This window comes from Camelus dromedarius, chromosome 22 (assembly GCF_036321535.1).
Source record: "Camelus dromedarius isolate mCamDro1 chromosome 22, mCamDro1.pat, whole genome shotgun sequence".
NCBI lineage: Eukaryota > Metazoa > Chordata > Mammalia > Artiodactyla > Camelidae > Camelus > Camelus dromedarius.
In genome coordinates this window covers 17,431,772-17,449,828 of record NC_087457.1, presented here as the reverse complement: position 1 = coordinate 17,449,828, position 18,057 = coordinate 17,431,772, and the positions used below count along the sequence as shown (strand labels likewise).

Sequence of the window (18,057 nt, the reverse complement as noted above, 5' to 3'; positions counted from 1 at the left end):
GTGTTCCTTGGCTGCTTTCCCTTAATTTGGAACAGTTTAAAGTAAGCTTTTAGAACCTAGCAAGATTGCTTTCTGTAATCCTTTCCCAGGCCTTCGCTTGTAGAGGGACCGTATTAGAGGAGTTTTAAATATTGTATGCAGTTCTCACACACTCTTCAGCATTGACTTAAGTCTTTTATTATGTCAGGCTGTGGACTCCATTGGATCATTTTCATTTCTCAGAATGATTCATTTTAACACAGGATGTTCCTCAAGCAATGGCTGAGAAAACCTTGTTCCCCTGGTGTTTTCATGAATCCTCTTTATTAGCTAAGTGGTGAGAAATACCACCTGGTGGTTATGGGACTCTCATTTCCCTCACTGTGATAAATTACACTGGGACAACTGGTGTAAACCTGTGGTGTTTCTCACCATTGTTATTAAAGCACATTCAAAAATAGCAAAAAAAATTACTAACTTATTTTGCATAAAGACCCCCATTTGGAGAGAATCCGACAAAATGAGTCTCAAGAAAGCAATCAGGTAGAAAACTCTACATCAGCCATAAAGTTCTATAAAATTCAAATAAGAGGAACTGTGAGATCTGTGTGACATGCTGGATCTTTCCATTACTTTCTCCCCAGCCGGTTCACAGATCAGCACAGGGTAGACACTCAGTAACCACTTGAGTGAGTGAATGAATGAGGCATGATATCAGGGAATACAGAGTTAGAAAGAGCTACACGACCCAAATTTAGAAGCAGATGGACTGGCTGTAGTTCTTAGAATATGTATGTGTGACACTGTTGAAGTATATGTCCAAGTCATTCCTAAATTTATAGTCACGAGATTAATTTATATTTTGTTGCTTAACAAAGCTTGGTACTTATTACCAAAGAAACCAAGATTTGCCAGCTGAAAGAATAAGAGTTTCATGAGTTGAAAACTTGGTATAACTAAGTGACAGCGTAATTTATCGCCCACACCAGTTTGCTTTTGAAAATTAAAGGGTGCAAGCTATTAATGACTGTGCCGTGATGACAGCGTACACTGGGAGTCTCCCAGCAAACCAGGATGTGCGGACACCTTTCTCATAACTGGCCTGTGTGTTAGTTTTAAGCTTCATCCTAGTTTGTAACTTTTAAATGTCATAAAGCACCACAGGCTTCTAATACGAAAGATTCTGCTCATTTCTGAAGTGAAGGTAAGTAACTATTGTTCCTTTAATATATTCCATTGCTTTATTCTCTTTTCTAAGTTGTGGAAACAACATTCTTAAGTGTGACTTCCCAGAATGTTGGCGGCAGAAGAATGAATATACCTATTAGCAGGTCACTAGAATGAGGAATTTCTAGTGGCAAAGTGGGAAATTTTTAAGTTGAAAGGGAGGCTAACATTGTGTAGCACTCTCCATCTCATATTTTGATGAACCCTGAGGCCAGGAGAAGTTAGCCCTCGCCAGAGGCAGCAGCAAAGCCGGGAGCAGTGCCCATGTGTCTGAGTTCTTGAGCAGAATTCTTTTCAGTTGCAGTGACAGTTGAGACTTCTAGAGCTTACTTGCTGTGTACCTTGCATTATGCCCAGCACGTTACACCTTTTATCGCAATGGTTTTACGAGGTTGTTGCTGTTACTGCAACTGTTTTATGGACGAGGACACCAAGGTTTAGAGAATGAAATAAGCTGCTCAAACTCTCTTCTAGTTAGTGGCAAAGGCAGAATGTGAACTCAGGCAACTGATTCTAAGCCAGATTTTTGTGCTACTGTGCTGCTATTTTGTCTGATTTTTTTCCACTGTCGTCTTCAAAAGGTGTCATGATTCATGCTTATTTCCTTATTTTCACAAATGCATTGCTTGTCTGTTCATACATTGTATTGCTTAGAAACACACCAAGCCTTCTTTTCCCGTAGTCTCTATCCTGAAAACTTATGTCTTTATCTGCATATGCAGTTAAACAAGCATTTTTTAGTGCATTTATAAATTGTTTGAGTAAAGCACTTAAATTGATGAAAGTCAGTTGTTTTAAGGGCGAGAATATACTTGTCTTAAGAACTTCAGTGTTTAAACGCCCCTTATTCTCAGCCTTATATTTGATATAGGTATTTTCATTTGCTATAAAGATATATCAGATGTATACAGCTATATTAAGCCTTGATAGAGAAACTAACTTATTTATAAATTGGCCTGTTCCTATCAGTTGTCAGGCAGATGCCCTCTAAATTCAGAGAATAGTCTGATTGTAAGCCAGAAATCAACAAAGTTAATTTGGGGGTTATATTTTTAAATAATTTCACAGAATTTAAGGATAGAGAGTACAAAAATGCCAATTACCTTGTCACATTGATTTTGATATAATTTTTTGTACCAAATAACTTAAGAACTACTCCCAAACTTAAACTGATTTTTCTATGAGCTTTGAGGTAATTTTTAATTCAGTAAACTACTGATTGTAAAAACAGTCCATAGTTTTAAGTAAGTTATATCTTGTTTTTCAAATTCTATAATTGTTTTTTTTACAAATTACACTGAAATTGTCACTTATATACAAGATAATTGCTTAAACTGATTTGTGAAATAGATGTAGTGTATCTGGAGAGCTATGTTACAAGGTTATTATTTACTGTATTTGTATATTGAGCCAAAAAGAGTATTAAGAAAGTTGTAATCTTGGATATAGAACAGCTAATGTTATTGGAACAATGACTTAAACCATTTTTCTGATTATGAAATAATAGCATAGTTGATGAGAACTCCCTATTACAATAGTGACAAAAATATTAAAGCTAGTTTCATGGGAAGTGTGTTGTTATCCTGCGTTAGAATTTCTGAAAGGTTACATATTCATGTTTTTCCTGGTACCTGCTGTGTTCCCTGCTTTGGCTGCTCACGCAGTCAGGACGTCTTCATTAGACTGAAAATAGAACATGACTTCGTTGCTCAAGGAATCATTTAATCATAGATGTTTCATTTTTTTGCATTTTTCTTGTAGATAGTATGCCATGATTAACCTACTAAAACTGGTGAGAGGTTATACAGGTCATTGAGAACTTTGCTTCTAGATCTGAAAAGCCATTTTTAATATAGGAGGCGGAAAGAAAAAAAGACTTGGGCTTTGTATAGTTAGATTTTTAGTGAATGAAGGATTTATAATTGGTGAATTATAGATTAATCAAAAATAAGTGATAACATACCTCTTAGTTATATCAGCATAATTACAAATGTAAAAAATAATAAATGAAGAGGTAGATAGCTAATAAGTAGACTTATTTAATAACATAAGTAGATTGCATTTAGAAATCTTATGAATTTAGTGTTTTGTTTGAATGATTTCTGATTTAAAAAAAAGTAAATATTAACAAACAGCTCAATTGAAAAAATGGACTGAAGACCCAAATAGACATTTCTCTAAAGTAGGCATACAGATGGCCAACAGGCACATGAAAAGATGCTTAACATCACTAATTATTAGAGAAATGCAAATCAAAACTACAATGAAGTATCACCTCACATCAGTCAGAATGGCCATCATTAAAAAGTCTACACATAATAAATGCTGAGAGGATGTGGAGAAAAGGGAATCCTCCTATTGATGGAAATGTAATTTGGTGCAGCCTTTATGGAGAACAGTACGGAGATTCCTTAAAAAACTAAAAATAGAGTTACCATATGGTCCAGCAGCCCCACTCCTGGGCATAGATCTGTAGAAAACTCTTAATTCAAAAAGATACGTGCAACCCAGTGTTCATAGCAGCAGCATTTACAACAGCCAAGACATGGAAACAAGCTAAATATCCATCGGCAGATGACTGGGTAAAGAAGTTGTGGTATCTATATATAGTGGAAATTACTCAGCCATAAAAAAGAATGAAATAATGCCATTTGCAGCAACATGGATGGACCTAGAAATCATCATACTCAGTGAAGTAAGTCAGACAGAGAAAGACAAATATCATATATGACTTACATGTGGAATCTTAAAAAATACAAATGAACTTATTTGCAAAACAGAAATAGATTCACAGACATAAAAAACAAATTTATGGTTACCAAAGGGGAAAGAGGATTGGGAGAGGGATGAATTAGGAGTTTGGGATTCACAGATACACCCTATTATATATAGAATAGTTAAAAGACAAGGATCTGCCATATAGCACAGCGAACAAATTCACTGTCTTGTGATAACCTATAACCTATAACAAAACAATCTGAAAAAGAATATATATGTATATATATAACTGAATCACTTGGCTTAAAAAAAGTAAATGTTGTACTCAGAAAGCTGAGAATCAAGTTAAGTAGGAAGCGTTTTTCTTCTTCTTTGAAAAGAATAATTTTAAAGTTGCATTTTAAGCACTGTCCTCTGTTCCTCCTGTAATTGTCTTCCAGTCTCTTTCTAAGAAGGCAGTAGAAATGTTGAGAATTAATGAGCTCTATCCTTTGTTAATCAGTTTTACTTATTTCAGGTTCCAGTTGTTGCCTTGACTGCTACAGCAAGTTCTTCAATCCGAGAAGACATTGTACGTTGCTTAAAACTGAAGGATCCTCAGATTACCTGTACTGGTTTTGATCGACCAAACTTGTATTTAGAAGTTGGGCGAAAAACAGGAAACATCCTTCAGGATCTGAAGCAATTTCTTGTCCAGAAGACAAGGTGGGGATTTCATGGTTGATAAATTTTGCTAACTATTTCCTTCTTTTTAAAAAATACATTTTATTTTATTTTTTATTATTTACTTGTGATGTATATGTAACATGTTTCACAGTCTACTTAGCTTTGATTCAAGTCAAGTGTGTTGTAATCAAGGCAGTGAGTGAGGATATAGGCTAGTTTTGAAGGTAGAAACTAATTCTCATTTTTTGCACTGCATACTGTTATTTCAAGAGGATGTACACTTTTAATAACTGACAAACAACAGAAAGAAGTGAGTCTTTTATCTGAATCCTGTCTAGTTCACCAATTATATGACTAACTTGAGTTTTAAGGAATTTAAAAAGTCCATCTTAATAATAAGTAATTTTGATCCTATGTTATGTGCCAAGGACTATGCGAGGCGCTTTATGTAAATGGTCTAGTTTAGTCCTTACAGCTGCTCAGTAAGCTGTGTGTTATTTTCACTTTACTGATGAAGAGACTGTCACTAGCACTTCTTCCTGTTCATTTTGTTTGAGAGCATTTTATATGTACACCAAGAAAGCTTCCCTTAGTCTTAGTTCCTGATCTGTCTGCTCAGTGAAAAGCTTATAATTTGCATGTTATGAAATGTGTTTTTAAGTCAGAATACATGGAAATAATGTTTATCCTACCAATACAAACACAAAACAGATCTAGGTAAATAGAGTTTAAAGAACATCATTAGTGTTTCCCTTTTCAGAAAGGGATAAAAAGAAGATGGATCCTAGGTTAAGGAAACCCTATGGTAACTCTTGGGGTCCTTTCGCGTGAATTTAAATGTAGAATTCACTGTTCGCTTGATTGTCCTGTATTCAGATTAAAGCAAGAATGTAATGAATGTATTCTGAGTGTTGTGGCTGCTCTAGTGAGCTCTCAGAGAAGTGAACACTCAACTGTACTTCACTTTCTTTCCTAAAGGGAAAGTGTTCTCTTGAAGAATGCTGTTTATTTTAGCCTAGAGTCTCCACAATCAGATCACTTTCCTAATCTTGGTCCTTTTCTGTCTATCTTATTCTCAATCTCTATGTCACTTCCCCTAAGAAGCCTCTCCTTTTTGAAACTGTGTTTACTTTTTTTGTCCCTGATGTTGTGACACTGTGATTATATTGTCCTCTTAGAATGTCTTGTGTAAATGCTTTCTTCTCACCATCTTTCATGTGAATTCTGCTCATTGAGGCCTTTTTACCCCAGCCTCTTACAACGTCTCCTTACAGACCTGCCTGCCCCTCAGGCCTCCTTTGCTGCAGTCTATACAATTTTCAGACTTTCCATGTGAAAGCACATCCCGGAGTCTTGGTGTTTCCTTCCTGTGGCTCCCTCTTTCCTGTGGACTAAAGGCCGCACTCCTTACGCTAACTTCCAAGGCCATCCAAGATTTTGATATGTAATGTGACAATGGTGTTTCTAAAAAGCAAATCACGAAAGATTTTGTACCCGTTTTTAATCTTCCAACAAGAATTGTGGTAGCCGGGAACCACTGAGAGTCAGAATGCTTTCTGTAGCTATTGGGCAAATAGAAATTTTCCTCTTAACGAGCAATGGAATAGGGGATAAATTAAGACTACAGAATATTGCCTTTTATTTTCATTTTCTTCCTTTCAGTTAATTCTTTCATTTGTTTGTCAGTATTCACATTTTTTCCTATTCATTGTGCTAACATGTTTCTTAAACTCTGACCTTATTTGTTTTCTGTATGCATGATGCATGTAAGTTAGATAAGCTTCTCTCACCTATCTAATTTATGGTTAAATGAAGATAGATTCTTTTTTCCCCCTCAAAAAACTGTCGTGAAGAAATAACAGTCTTCAGTAAACCACTTGGCAAGTAATGAATCTTTGTAATAGGAATTTTTACCCCTTTATTTTTCTGCCCTATAAGTTCAAATTTTTGTATTTTCTACTTTTTTTAATGTGAAAAGTGGTACATAATGCTAGTATCAGTTTGAACAATACAGATGCATATAAGCTGAAGGGTATTTAGATCTTCCAGTCCCATTCTTCAGTTATTACTGTTGATATTTTTGCATTTAGCTATTTATACACCTCTGTTCTCTGACTCCGTACTGTGCAAATAGGTGCTCCTAGTTTTTATTTTTTTTCCATTGTTGTGGTTGTTAAGTTGCTACAGAAATGGTTTCATAGTATATGCATTATTTCCTGTGATTTTCTTCTTTCATTTAAAGTATCTCTGCTGTCTTTCCATATATTATGTTTTCTTAAGTTAGGCCTTGATGTATAGGATGTTACAATATTTACATTTTAGTGAACAATTTTTCCTTCTTTGAAAAATTTTTTTAAATGAGTTTCTTGTACACTTATAAGATAATTTGTATTTTTTTCACTCCTTGGAGTTATCTACTATGAATTTTTGATATGGAAACTGGTCACTATAAAAAATTTCTTTGAGTAGATCATTCAGTAATACTTTTGGCATGAAATCACTGCCTTATTTTTCCCCTCTAAGTTTTCAGTGACTTTTACCATAGTTCTTCTTAAAAGTTTTTTAACATTTACTTTTAAAATATTTGTTTCATATCTCATAATATGACTGTACATAATGATGAACATTTGGATTATTTTTTACTATTACAATTTTGCTGTGAATGTTTGTGTATAAATATCTTCTAGCAGATTGCGAGTATATTTGTAAAATAGATAAGAAATTCTATCAAAGGTTATATGTTTTAAAAATTAAATGAAATAACTCTTCCTAAATTTAAATAGTACATTCTTTTTGTATTGATTAGGTAAACATAAATAAATGTATTTAGGTAAGTGAATTTATTGAGAAATTAAATATTCTTATGGAAATCATCATTTACACTTTTAATAAGTAAGCACAGGTTTCTAAAACAGACCTTCTAGCATATTGGTTTTTTTTTAAACAATAGTAATCACAAGATTACTAGTAAATAGTTCTTTGAACTATAGAAATGGTCTTTTGATATTCCATGAATGTTCTTGCTTTTTTAGTAAACAACTCAATTTTAGGATCATAAGAGGGAATAAGAGTAATGTAATATAAATTTTATCCCTTCTATGTAAACATTCACTTACATTTCTTACATAAATGAAGACTAATTGTTAATCTAGTACTTTGTATTTCCCAAAGTACGGAAATTGCATTTCCATTAGTTTAGAATATTTTAGCAAGGCCCTGCTTAAATAAATAAACTTGGCTCTGGTTTTAACTTTAATGTGAACAGAAAAATGGAAGGGAAGTCAAAGGTGTTTGGGATTTAACATAATTTATTTCCACATTTGACTTTCCAAAATGTTTTAGAGTTTTGCGTAGTTAAATATATTATTGGTTTTTATATGCTTTCTCTTTTTAGTTTTTTACTGAAAGGAAAATTAAAATTTAAAAATTAAATTGAAATTAAATAAAAAACTTAAAAAGAAAGGGAAAATTAAATAAAATAAAACTGGTCTGAAACCTGTATTTATACACACACACACACATATACATATATGTATGTTTATTCTTTTGTTGTTCTTTGTCTTTAGTTCTGCCTGGGAATTTGAAGGTCCAACTATCATCTATTGTCATTCCAGAAAAATGACAGAACAAGTTACAGCTGAACTTAAGAAATTGAAATTAGCCTGTGGAGCATACCATGCAGGACTGAGTGTTAATTTAAGGAAACAAGTTCATCATAAGTTCATGAGAGATGAAATTCAGGTCTGAAGACTGATCATCATTACTGTCTCTTCCAAACATAGTGGAAACAGATATTTCTCTAATATTTATTGAGGAATAACATTTAAAAAAGAAAAATGAAATTAGAAAATTGGAATTATTATTAGATTGCTTACTTATTCCTATATTTATGTATTTATTCCTAAGACATTTACCCCCAAATAGAGTGAAACTGCCTAGTTTTGTTTACTCAAAGCTTTTCTTAATATTATTTCCATTCCTATATTTATTTTTCTTTCATTATTCTCATACTCCCTTTTGTTTGTTTAGGTTTCTTTTTTCTACTCTTGGTCCATACTAACACAGTTTTTTTTTTAATGGCATTTTAATATTTATCAGTTTTACACTCACATAGTTTAATGAACTGAATTGCTCTCCAGTGCTTACAATGAAAAGCATCAGCCTCTCATTCCTCCCCTGCCGCTGTTTCCTACTCCCAGCTCTTTTAGCTTATTCTTTTGGTGTTTGCCACTGTATCTTGCAGAACTGCTTAGTTTTTAAAATTTATTTGTTTATTAAGTTTTGGCATTATCTCTCTATTTCCCACTATGAAAGATGAAAGTATATATCTCTTTCATATCCCTTCCTGCCTCACCCCGTCCAAGAGTTTCTACCCCCTTTTCTCCCAATGTATTAACATTGTATTTTTGGTTAGATCAATGTATTTCTATTCAGATACTGTATTTTATTTAATTATTTCTCTATAAGCACTTTTCATCTCTAAGTCATGTAGTACATTATAATTACTTTTCATGTACATCTTTTCATATTCTTATTGTCAATCCTTCTTTAAAAATTTGTTTAGTTTTTTTGTACTTACTGCTAATTCTTCCCTAAAATTTCCCCCATTCATGTAAATCTTATCCTGGTATACTTATTCGTATTAGATATTCTACCAACTTTATCCTTCTAAAGATGCAGAGATAAATTCATGTTTCATTCTACCATCTTTAAAGAGAAGCTTCCTTCCATCTCAGAATAATGCTAGAAAATATTAAGGTACTGTGCAGTCTTGAAACTTAATAATAACTCAAAGGCTCATTTAATGTAATAAATATTTTAAGAACCTCTTTTGTATCTGGTACTTATAGGTGTTCAGAGATACTCTTTATTTGCTACTTTTTTAAAGAGGGAACAGAAATCCTGTTTTATGGTCACCAATCCTTAATCTATAAATTGGGCAGATAATCTATTAATCTATAAGTGATTGGTTGAAATTATATTAAATTCAGTTTCATGCCAGGGACCTTAGTTATGAACTAATTATTCTTACCAGAAGGTACATATGTAAGGTTTTACTTCTGCTAAACGTTTGTCAAACTGTGTGGTTATTTATTCTCAGTGTGTCATAGCTACCATAGCTTTTGGAATGGGCATTAATAAAGCTGATGTTCGCAAAGTCATTCATTATGGCGCTCCTAAGGAAATGGAATCATATTACCAGGAGATTGGTAGAGCTGGCCGTGATGGGCTTCAGAGTTCTTGTCACGTACTCTGGACTCCAGCAGACATTAAATTAAATAGGTAAGAGCATGTCTTTCACCCGTGCAGATTTCTTTCTTTCCATATAAGCTTCCAAAGTATTTGAGGCAACATCCAAAAGTTAAAGTAATATGTATAAGTGCATTTAAAACAAAATAAAACAGAAGGGCATCTAAGAAGGACATTTGTGGAGTGTTGCCGCCCAGAGGAGATGAGCTGATTTCATCCATACCTCATTCAGTGTGGGGAATGAACTAATCAGGACGATACCCGGAATGTAAGGTCTGTCTTTTGGGACACTTTTCTAATATTGTTCATCCATGAGCTGTTTTTCCTCCTTAGGTTCCCTCAAGTTTCGATGTCTTCAGCCATAGTTACGTCAGATACCATTTATTTTGTTACTGTTTTTTTCTTCCTGTGCTACCATCGGGCTTATTCCAGGGGACTTCTACCCGTCTCATTTTTGACTCTCTTTACCGTTTCTGTCTCCTTTGTTAGTTTTATATTGTGACTTTGCAGGTTCATCAATAGATATGGTTCCTGTTTATCTGGGTCTTAAAAGGTATATTAAATGATTATCTCATTAAGATTTAACAGGGAGTAACAGTGATTAGTAGTCAAACAGTGGTGGTAAAAAACCCTTACTGAATCTTTAGTACAGACAGGTTGTTCTCTGCATCCTTGCTAAGGGAAATAAAACTAGGGATAATCAGCATAGAAAAGAATTCATCAAGGACTGAGGATGGATCTTTGTCGTCCTTGTGACAGACTTCTATTAGAAAAAACAAACTTTAAGAATAAATGGAGTAGTTGATTTTCAACTGAAAAGCTCACTGTGAGTCAAGAAATTTTTAGTCTGTCGTATGCTAGAATCCTGTGACTGAGAGAAGAAACTTGTCCAGTCATCAGTGTAAACGTGCAATTTTATATTTTTTATTGCAGAAGCCATACCATTGGCAAAGTCTCATTGTCTGCATTTGCCATTATTTAAAACAGTCAAACCCAATAGTTACTATAATCTTTGTTTAAAGGGAATAATTTGCAGATTAATTTCAGTTTAATGGATTTTTCCACTGGCTGCAACTGATTTATACTTATGGTATTTTTAAAATATTTCTTCCTTTTCAACTTGTTTTTATTTTGTGAAATATTGTACGTTAACTATTTTAATAGTCCCCCCAAAAGAATAAATACTCATTTGATTTGGTCTTAGAGACTTGTAATTTTCTTTTCTCCAATTTGTTACTGGAACTGATGAGCTTAGTTAAATGTAGGTCATCTGAACCAAATATGAGAAAGTAGCCAGTTCTCATTTATTTCCTTTGTTTTTTCTTTCTGAGAAGAAGGAGGTGAGGTAAACAAACAAAACAAAACAAAAAAAGGAATGATTTGTAGCCCACCAGCTAGGAATAATGAGATTGGGTGGTGAAACTGGGAAGGAACTAGAGTCAGTAATTGGAAGAGACTTTTTAGGGAAATTACATGCAAGGGCATGGTGGTTGGTGGTGTCAAATGATAAAAACATTGTTGAATAAGAGATCATTTGTGTGTCCAGACGTTGTGTCATCCTTGAATTGTACAGAGGTATTTTTTTTTTAATCAGTCAGAAGGTTGTATAGTCAAAATATCAGTGAGTGAGGTCCATTTTGATGAGGATCAGTATCATCACGTAGGTCTCATAGGTAAATTATTGTTTTCTTTCGAAATATGTGAAACCCATTCAGCTCAAGAGACCACTATTTATTCTTGGAAAGATGTGCATAGCTGTTTGGGAGATTGTCATCATCTGATATCTGATAGTCATGGAGTTTCTTCACAGAGTAAACTGAATCAAGATGAGGTATAGCAGCATTCACTTTTTAAAACAACAACAACAACAACAAAACACGTCTTGAGCGTTATTTGACAAGTTTTTATAAATTCAATATTATGGGGAAAATGGCTAAAATTGTTTGAAGAAGGAACTTAATTCTGCTACTTTACTCATGGCCCATAATACAAAGAGGTAGTTTTAGAGGGCTGAGAATTTCTCTGAAGATCTAAAGTGATGAAGGATCATATTTGGATCTTGAGTCTTTTTTGGTATTCTTTGTATAGATGCTTTTAGTTTCTCATATTAAAATAAATTAAAATAAAGAATAACCTTTTATTGGGAAAAGATGAAAATCCATGTATAATAGATTGCCAAAAAAGCAAGTAGCATATAAATCAAAATGAAAAACTTCAGAGTTTATAGTAGTTTTTCATAGGCAGCTAGAAAGTTGATGCTTGGACATAGGTAGAATTCTTTCAAAAGTAATCTTCCTAAAGATCAGAAAAATGCTTGCCTTTTGTTGGGGCCATTGACTGGGAATGTACACAATAACTTTCTGAGATGATAGAGATGTTCTTTGTCTTATTAGAGGTGTGGATGTTATAGGTTATGAAAAATAAATAGTAATAAATGCAATAACAAAATTGCTAATACAATTTTACATATTCCTGTGATATTTTTAATTGACAGGTACCTCCTTAGTGAGATACGTGATGAAAGGTTTCGATTATACAAATTAAAGATGATGGCAAAGATGGAAAAATATCTTCATTCCAGCAGGTGTAGGCGACAGTAGGTATTATTTATTTAATAATAAATAATATTTAGTTAGTTACTGACAAGATTTATAGATTGTACTCTTAAGAAAAAAGTTTTGCAAAATAATTAGAAATATTTAGGAAAAATATTTTGTTGGTGTTACATATGTGCTGAATTTTTAAGGGAACATTCTTTGTGCCTCAGTAAACTGAAGCCAAATAATGAGGTCCTAGGTGAATCAACTAATGATAATTTCACCACATTATTTTTAGCAATGAGTTTAACGTATACATTTTTATTCTTTTATTTAATTTTTAATTTTCTCTTGATAGAATCATCTTGTCTCATTTTGAAGACAAACAACTACGAAAGGCCTCCTTGGGAATAATGAGAACTGAAAAATGCTGTGATAATTGCAGGTCCAGGTAAAGTTTCTTCTAGATGGACATTCTAAAAGTATTTGTCCTCCTTTTCAAATAATTTTTAATTGAATTTTTGTTGAATGATACGTATTGCAATTTTTAAAAAACAAATAATGAGTTTATTTATTAAAATAGAAGACAAAGCAAACAATATTACAATATTTTACTTTTATAAATAGGTAAACCAATAAAGTGGTAGACCTAAATCTTAACAAATCAGTAATTACATTAAATGTAAGTGTTGTAGAAAAGCACCATTTAAGGGAAGAAATTGTTAGAATTGGTTTAAGAATATGACCCATTATACTTCTGGTATAATTCATTATACTACTGGTGTAATTATGTAGGTAGATTAAAAATAAAAAGCTAAAAACTGTATACCATAAAAACATTAATGAAAGCTGGAGTTTTTATTTTAATGTCAGATAATAGAGACTTTGGGGAAAGAATATTACCAGGGTTAAAGAGGGACATTATATGATGATAAAAGGGTCAGTTTACCAATGTATCAGTCAGGATTCTCCAGAGAAACACGCACACGCAGATTGAGAGAAAGGGAGGGAGAGAGAGAGGTTGATCTTAAGGAATTGGCTCATGTAATTGTGGGGTTGGCAAATCTGAAATTTAGGGCAAGCTGACAGGCTGGGAAGTTGGGCAGGATTTCCTTGTTACAGACTCTGAGTCACACAGTCCTGTTCTCTAACAAACCTGTCTTTGCTCTTTAAGGTCTTCGTCTCATTAGATGAGACCTACTCACATTATCAAGGATAATCTCTTTTAAAGTCATCTGATTGTAAATATTAATCCCATCTACAAATTCCGTTTACCTTTAAAGTCTAGATTAGTGTTTGAACACTGGGCATCATAGCCTAGCCAAGTTGTTACATAAAGATCACCATTATATCCAAGAGTACATGTTCCTAAATGTGCATCTACTTAACAAGAGAACTGACAACATTGAAAGAAGAAGTAGATGTGGCTTCAAAATATCTCAGTAATTAATAGAACTAGTAGACAAAATCAATAAGAAAATAGAAGAAATGAGGACTGTCAACAGACTGGATCCAATTAACTTTTATAGAACATTCTACCCAACAACAGCAGGTACACATTCTTTTCAGGTACAGATGGAATGTTCACAAAAATAGATCATATTCTGAGTCATAAAACAAACCTTAACGAATTTAAAAGATTTGTATTTATACAGAATATAATTTCTAATTAAAATGGAATTAAACTAGAAAAAAATCAACAATGAAAAGATTATAGGAAAATCTCCAAAAACTTGAAAGTTAAATAACACACTACTAAATAATCCATTAGTTAAAGAGGAAGTCTTAAGGAAAATCAGAAAATATTTGGAGTGGAGTGAAAGATACAAAATGTATGGGGTGCAGCTAAAGCAATACTGAAAGGGATAATTAAAGCAGTAAATACTTATAATAGAAGAAAGGTTTCAAATTAGGAATTAAGCTCCCACCTTAAACAAGCAAATAAGGGTAAAGAAAACTAGAAGGAAGGAAATAATAAAGATAAGAGCATAAATCAATGAAATAGAAAACAGATGAGCAATAGCGAAAACCAATGAATTCAAAAGCCCATTCTTTGAAAAGGTCAATAAAATCTGTAGAAATTTCTAAAAGGAGAGAAAGATGCAGATGATCAATATCAGGAATGAAAAGAGGGAATTTCACTACAAACCCAACAGGCATTAGTAAGATAATAAGGAAACACTATGAATAATTCACATATGTTCACTGCACATGTGTTCAGTAATTTAGGTGAAATCAACCAATTCTTTGAAAACCTCAAACTAATAAAACTCACCCACATTCAAGTACATAACCTGAATAATGCTACCACTGTTAAAGAAATTGGATCCTTGTTAAATACTTCTGAAAATAAAGTTCCCTAACCCAAATTGTGTCAATGGCAAATTCTACCCCAAAACAGAAGGAAATAGTGCGAGTTCTACAGTATGATTCTGTTTATATGATACTCTCAAACATAAAACTATACTGTAGAGTCGAAGAAAAGATTAGTGGTTGCCAGAGATTAGAGGGACGGGGTTGAGGTTATAATTACAAAGGAATAACACAAGGGAGTATTTTGCAGTGATGGATTTGTTGTGTGTTCCGATTATGGCAGTGGTTAGAAGAATCTACGGATGTGCTTAAATTTGCAGAATCACTTTAACTGTTTATTAATTGAAAAAATAAAATACAAATGGTATACCTAGTTGAACTAACCATATACCTAGGTGTGTGGTAGCTGTATTACGGTTAGACAGAAGAAGTTTTCTTAGGGATGAACATGTTCTTTATGCAGTGATAAATGATTCCTTCGCCAAGAGGACAGAATTGTTCTATGCACCTTTTAAAAAACTCTACAAATAAGTAAAGCACAAATTGACAGAGCAGCTGAAAGAAATCAACTAATCTACCATCAAAGTATGAGTTTGATGTAATTTTTAATTATTGGGAGGTTAAGTAATCAAAAAATTAGTAAGCAATAGAAAATCTGGTCAATATAGTTATAAGTTTGATTTATTGGACACATAATACATAAAAGCCTGCACCAAGCAAATTAGAGCAATGTGTCTCAAACAGGTTTATTTCCTGACCCATGCATTAATGATAATACTTGTGTAGCACATGAGGCTAATTGAATCCCGGTTCTGTCCAGAACCCTGAGGTCTGAAGGGATTAACTTTCAGCACACCTGTAATCCATTTGCAGCACTCTGGGAATTGGAAACTACACTTCTCGAACATAGATGGACAATTTATAAAGGTAACTTGGCATTAAAGCAGGTGTTGGCATACTATGGCCCATGGACCAAATCTACTTGCTGCCTGTGTTGGTAAATAAAAATTTCTTGGAACACAGCTGTGCCCTTCTGTTTGTGTATTATCTGTGGCTGTTTTTGCAGGGCTGAGCTGAGGAGTTGTGATACAGAGATCTTATGGCCCACAAAGCTAAGCTATTTACTGTTTGGCCCTTAATAGAAGACAGTTTTCTGGTCACTGTACTAGACTGTACTATGTCTCAAGTTTTCCTTGTGTTGGTATCAAACACACCACATTTTCTGGCCAGAATACAATTGAAATTTAAGTAAACAAGAGAATAAAGAAACAAACAAATTCTCATTCATTTGGAAATTTAATGCTTTAAAATAACTCATCAGTCAAAAAAACTAGAAATTAAAGCATTTTTAGAACTTAGTGAGAATTACAATAATTTACATTAAAATTTGTAAACTGCACCTTAGGTGGTACTTTGTGGGAATTTGATAGCTTTAAATACTCAGAATAGAAAATTAATGAGCTAAGTATCCTACTAAAGAAGTTAAAATAGGAGAATAAACCTAAGCATAGTCTCCCCCCCAAACATATTATTATGTCTGGAATACTGAATATATTCTTAATGCTATTTCAAGATACTTATTATAAAGAAAGCAACTAAATTAGGTACTTGAACTATATTAGTTGATCTTCTCTGAGTCCTTTGTTCTCAGCCTGTTATAAAGAATTCTCATTTATATTAATGATAGTTTCAAATCTACCTGAAGGATAGCTTAGGAATTTAACTTCTAAATGGACTCAAATGAAAAGTTTATAATCTTTAGTCGTATTTTACAGTCATTAGGGTTGAAACTATTTATTGCATAGGAGATTTGATTTTTCAGTTAAAAACTTTTTCTTTTTTTCAATAAACCTTTTCTTCCACTAAAACCTAACACACAAGTTTAGTATTTCTATAATTGATCAAGTGGGGTTGTTTGTGCTGTAATCCTGCACTCTGCTTCCTTGAACCTCCTTCTCTTCTGTCTGTGGTCAAGGTACCTCCTGCGAAACTTGGGTTCTAGGGCACTCGGGTCAAGAACCATCAACATAACACACTTGTTATGCTATTTTATAGTTTGTATTTCAGGTTTTACCTACTTCACATGCTCTTGGCTCCAATAAACTTTATTTGTAGCTTCTGAAGCAGTTGGTTTATTTGAGATATGTTTTTACTTGGGTAATTGTTACATTAAATGTTTTTATGTCTAAAGGTACGTGACTTGATTAAGCTTTCTTAACATACTGTTTTTATTTAGATTGGATCAGTTCTCTTCCATTGATGACTCAGAGGATATGTCACAGGACTTTGGTCCACAAGCATTCCAGCTGCTATCTGCTGTGACCATCTTAGGAGAAAAGTTTGGAATTGGGGTTCCAATTTTATTTCTCCGAGGATCAGTAAGTACCTCTGAGAATCACCCTCAGAGTTCTTTTACTCCTATCACAGTTTTCTTCAGAGATTTGCTGTATTGTGATTGTAACTGGCTTTAAATGAGTTCTCAGAAACTCAAGAGTCATATTAAGTTCCAGTTGAGCACTGCATTCATTACTTTTGACAAATCTGTGTCACTAATACAATGCTTCCAGGCTATTTAGTTTGTTACATTGCAGTTGGATGAATCCCTAGGCTGGTCTTTTTTAGGGTAATTAAGAAAAGTTAACTTTCATGTGTCAAGGGACAGGTAGAAAAAGTTTATATCTTTTGGCGCTCTCAAAAGTAGTAAATTTTTTGAGCAAAATTTTAATTTCAGTGATTATTTGTAAATAAGTTTAGTTACAGTATTTGGTAGTATACTGTTTTCTTTCTTTCTCTTCTGTTTCTTATCATAAGTATGTAAAACTCCAAGAAAGTTTTGTTTTGTTTTGGTTTTGCTTTACCAATGAATAGTTAATTCAACTACTTTTTTTCCTTTTGAGTGATTAGTGTGCCAGCATTATGCTAACAATTGCAGGTACAAATATGAGTAAGTCCTTACAGTCAAAGAGCTTTTTCTGTAGTCCTTTTGTTTATATGATTTCATTCTTGATTTAGAAATCTGTATTATACATTGATATTAGTTGAATTAACCAAAAGTGGGAGGTAGAATCCTTTGCAGCTATGTATATTTATTAAAAATATACTAAAAGCAGAGATTAAAATTCCTACTTTGTGTGTAGAATTTTAAAAATAATTTAGATCAGCATTTATCAAATGTACTCAAATACTTCATGTAAATATTTACTTTCTGAGTTTTTGTGTTGTTTCAAAAGGGACATATTAAATTAGTTGTGAGATATTTTTAATGAAACACATTGAAAACATGTTAACTACAGTTACTGGTGTTAGGTTCTGAATAGCGTTAAAAATTTTTTTTCTTGAATCCCAAATTTGATTAGAAATTTAATGG

The 18,057-nt window shown here is 33.1% G+C and overlaps 1 protein-coding gene across 7 annotated transcripts in view; it reads left to right on the top strand.

Annotated features, from left to right (window-relative positions):
* Positions 1 to 18,057, top strand: part of WRN (WRN RecQ like helicase) — an 89,586-nt gene that overhangs the window by 44,932 nt on the left and 26,597 nt on the right. For all 7 annotated transcript variants that reach the window (XM_031440164.2, XM_064477483.1, XM_010987990.3 and 4 more), the window contains 6 exons: positions 4,442 to 4,629; positions 8,157 to 8,331; positions 9,692 to 9,873; positions 12,335 to 12,436; positions 12,736 to 12,828; positions 16,927 to 17,068. In XM_031440164.2, coding sequence (XP_031296024.1) covers positions 4,442 to 4,629; positions 8,157 to 8,331; positions 9,692 to 9,873; positions 12,335 to 12,436; positions 12,736 to 12,828; positions 16,927 to 17,068 — 882 coding nt within the window. The remainder of the gene's footprint in view (positions 1 to 4,441; positions 4,630 to 8,156; positions 8,332 to 9,691; positions 9,874 to 12,334; positions 12,437 to 12,735; positions 12,829 to 16,926; positions 17,069 to 18,057) is intronic.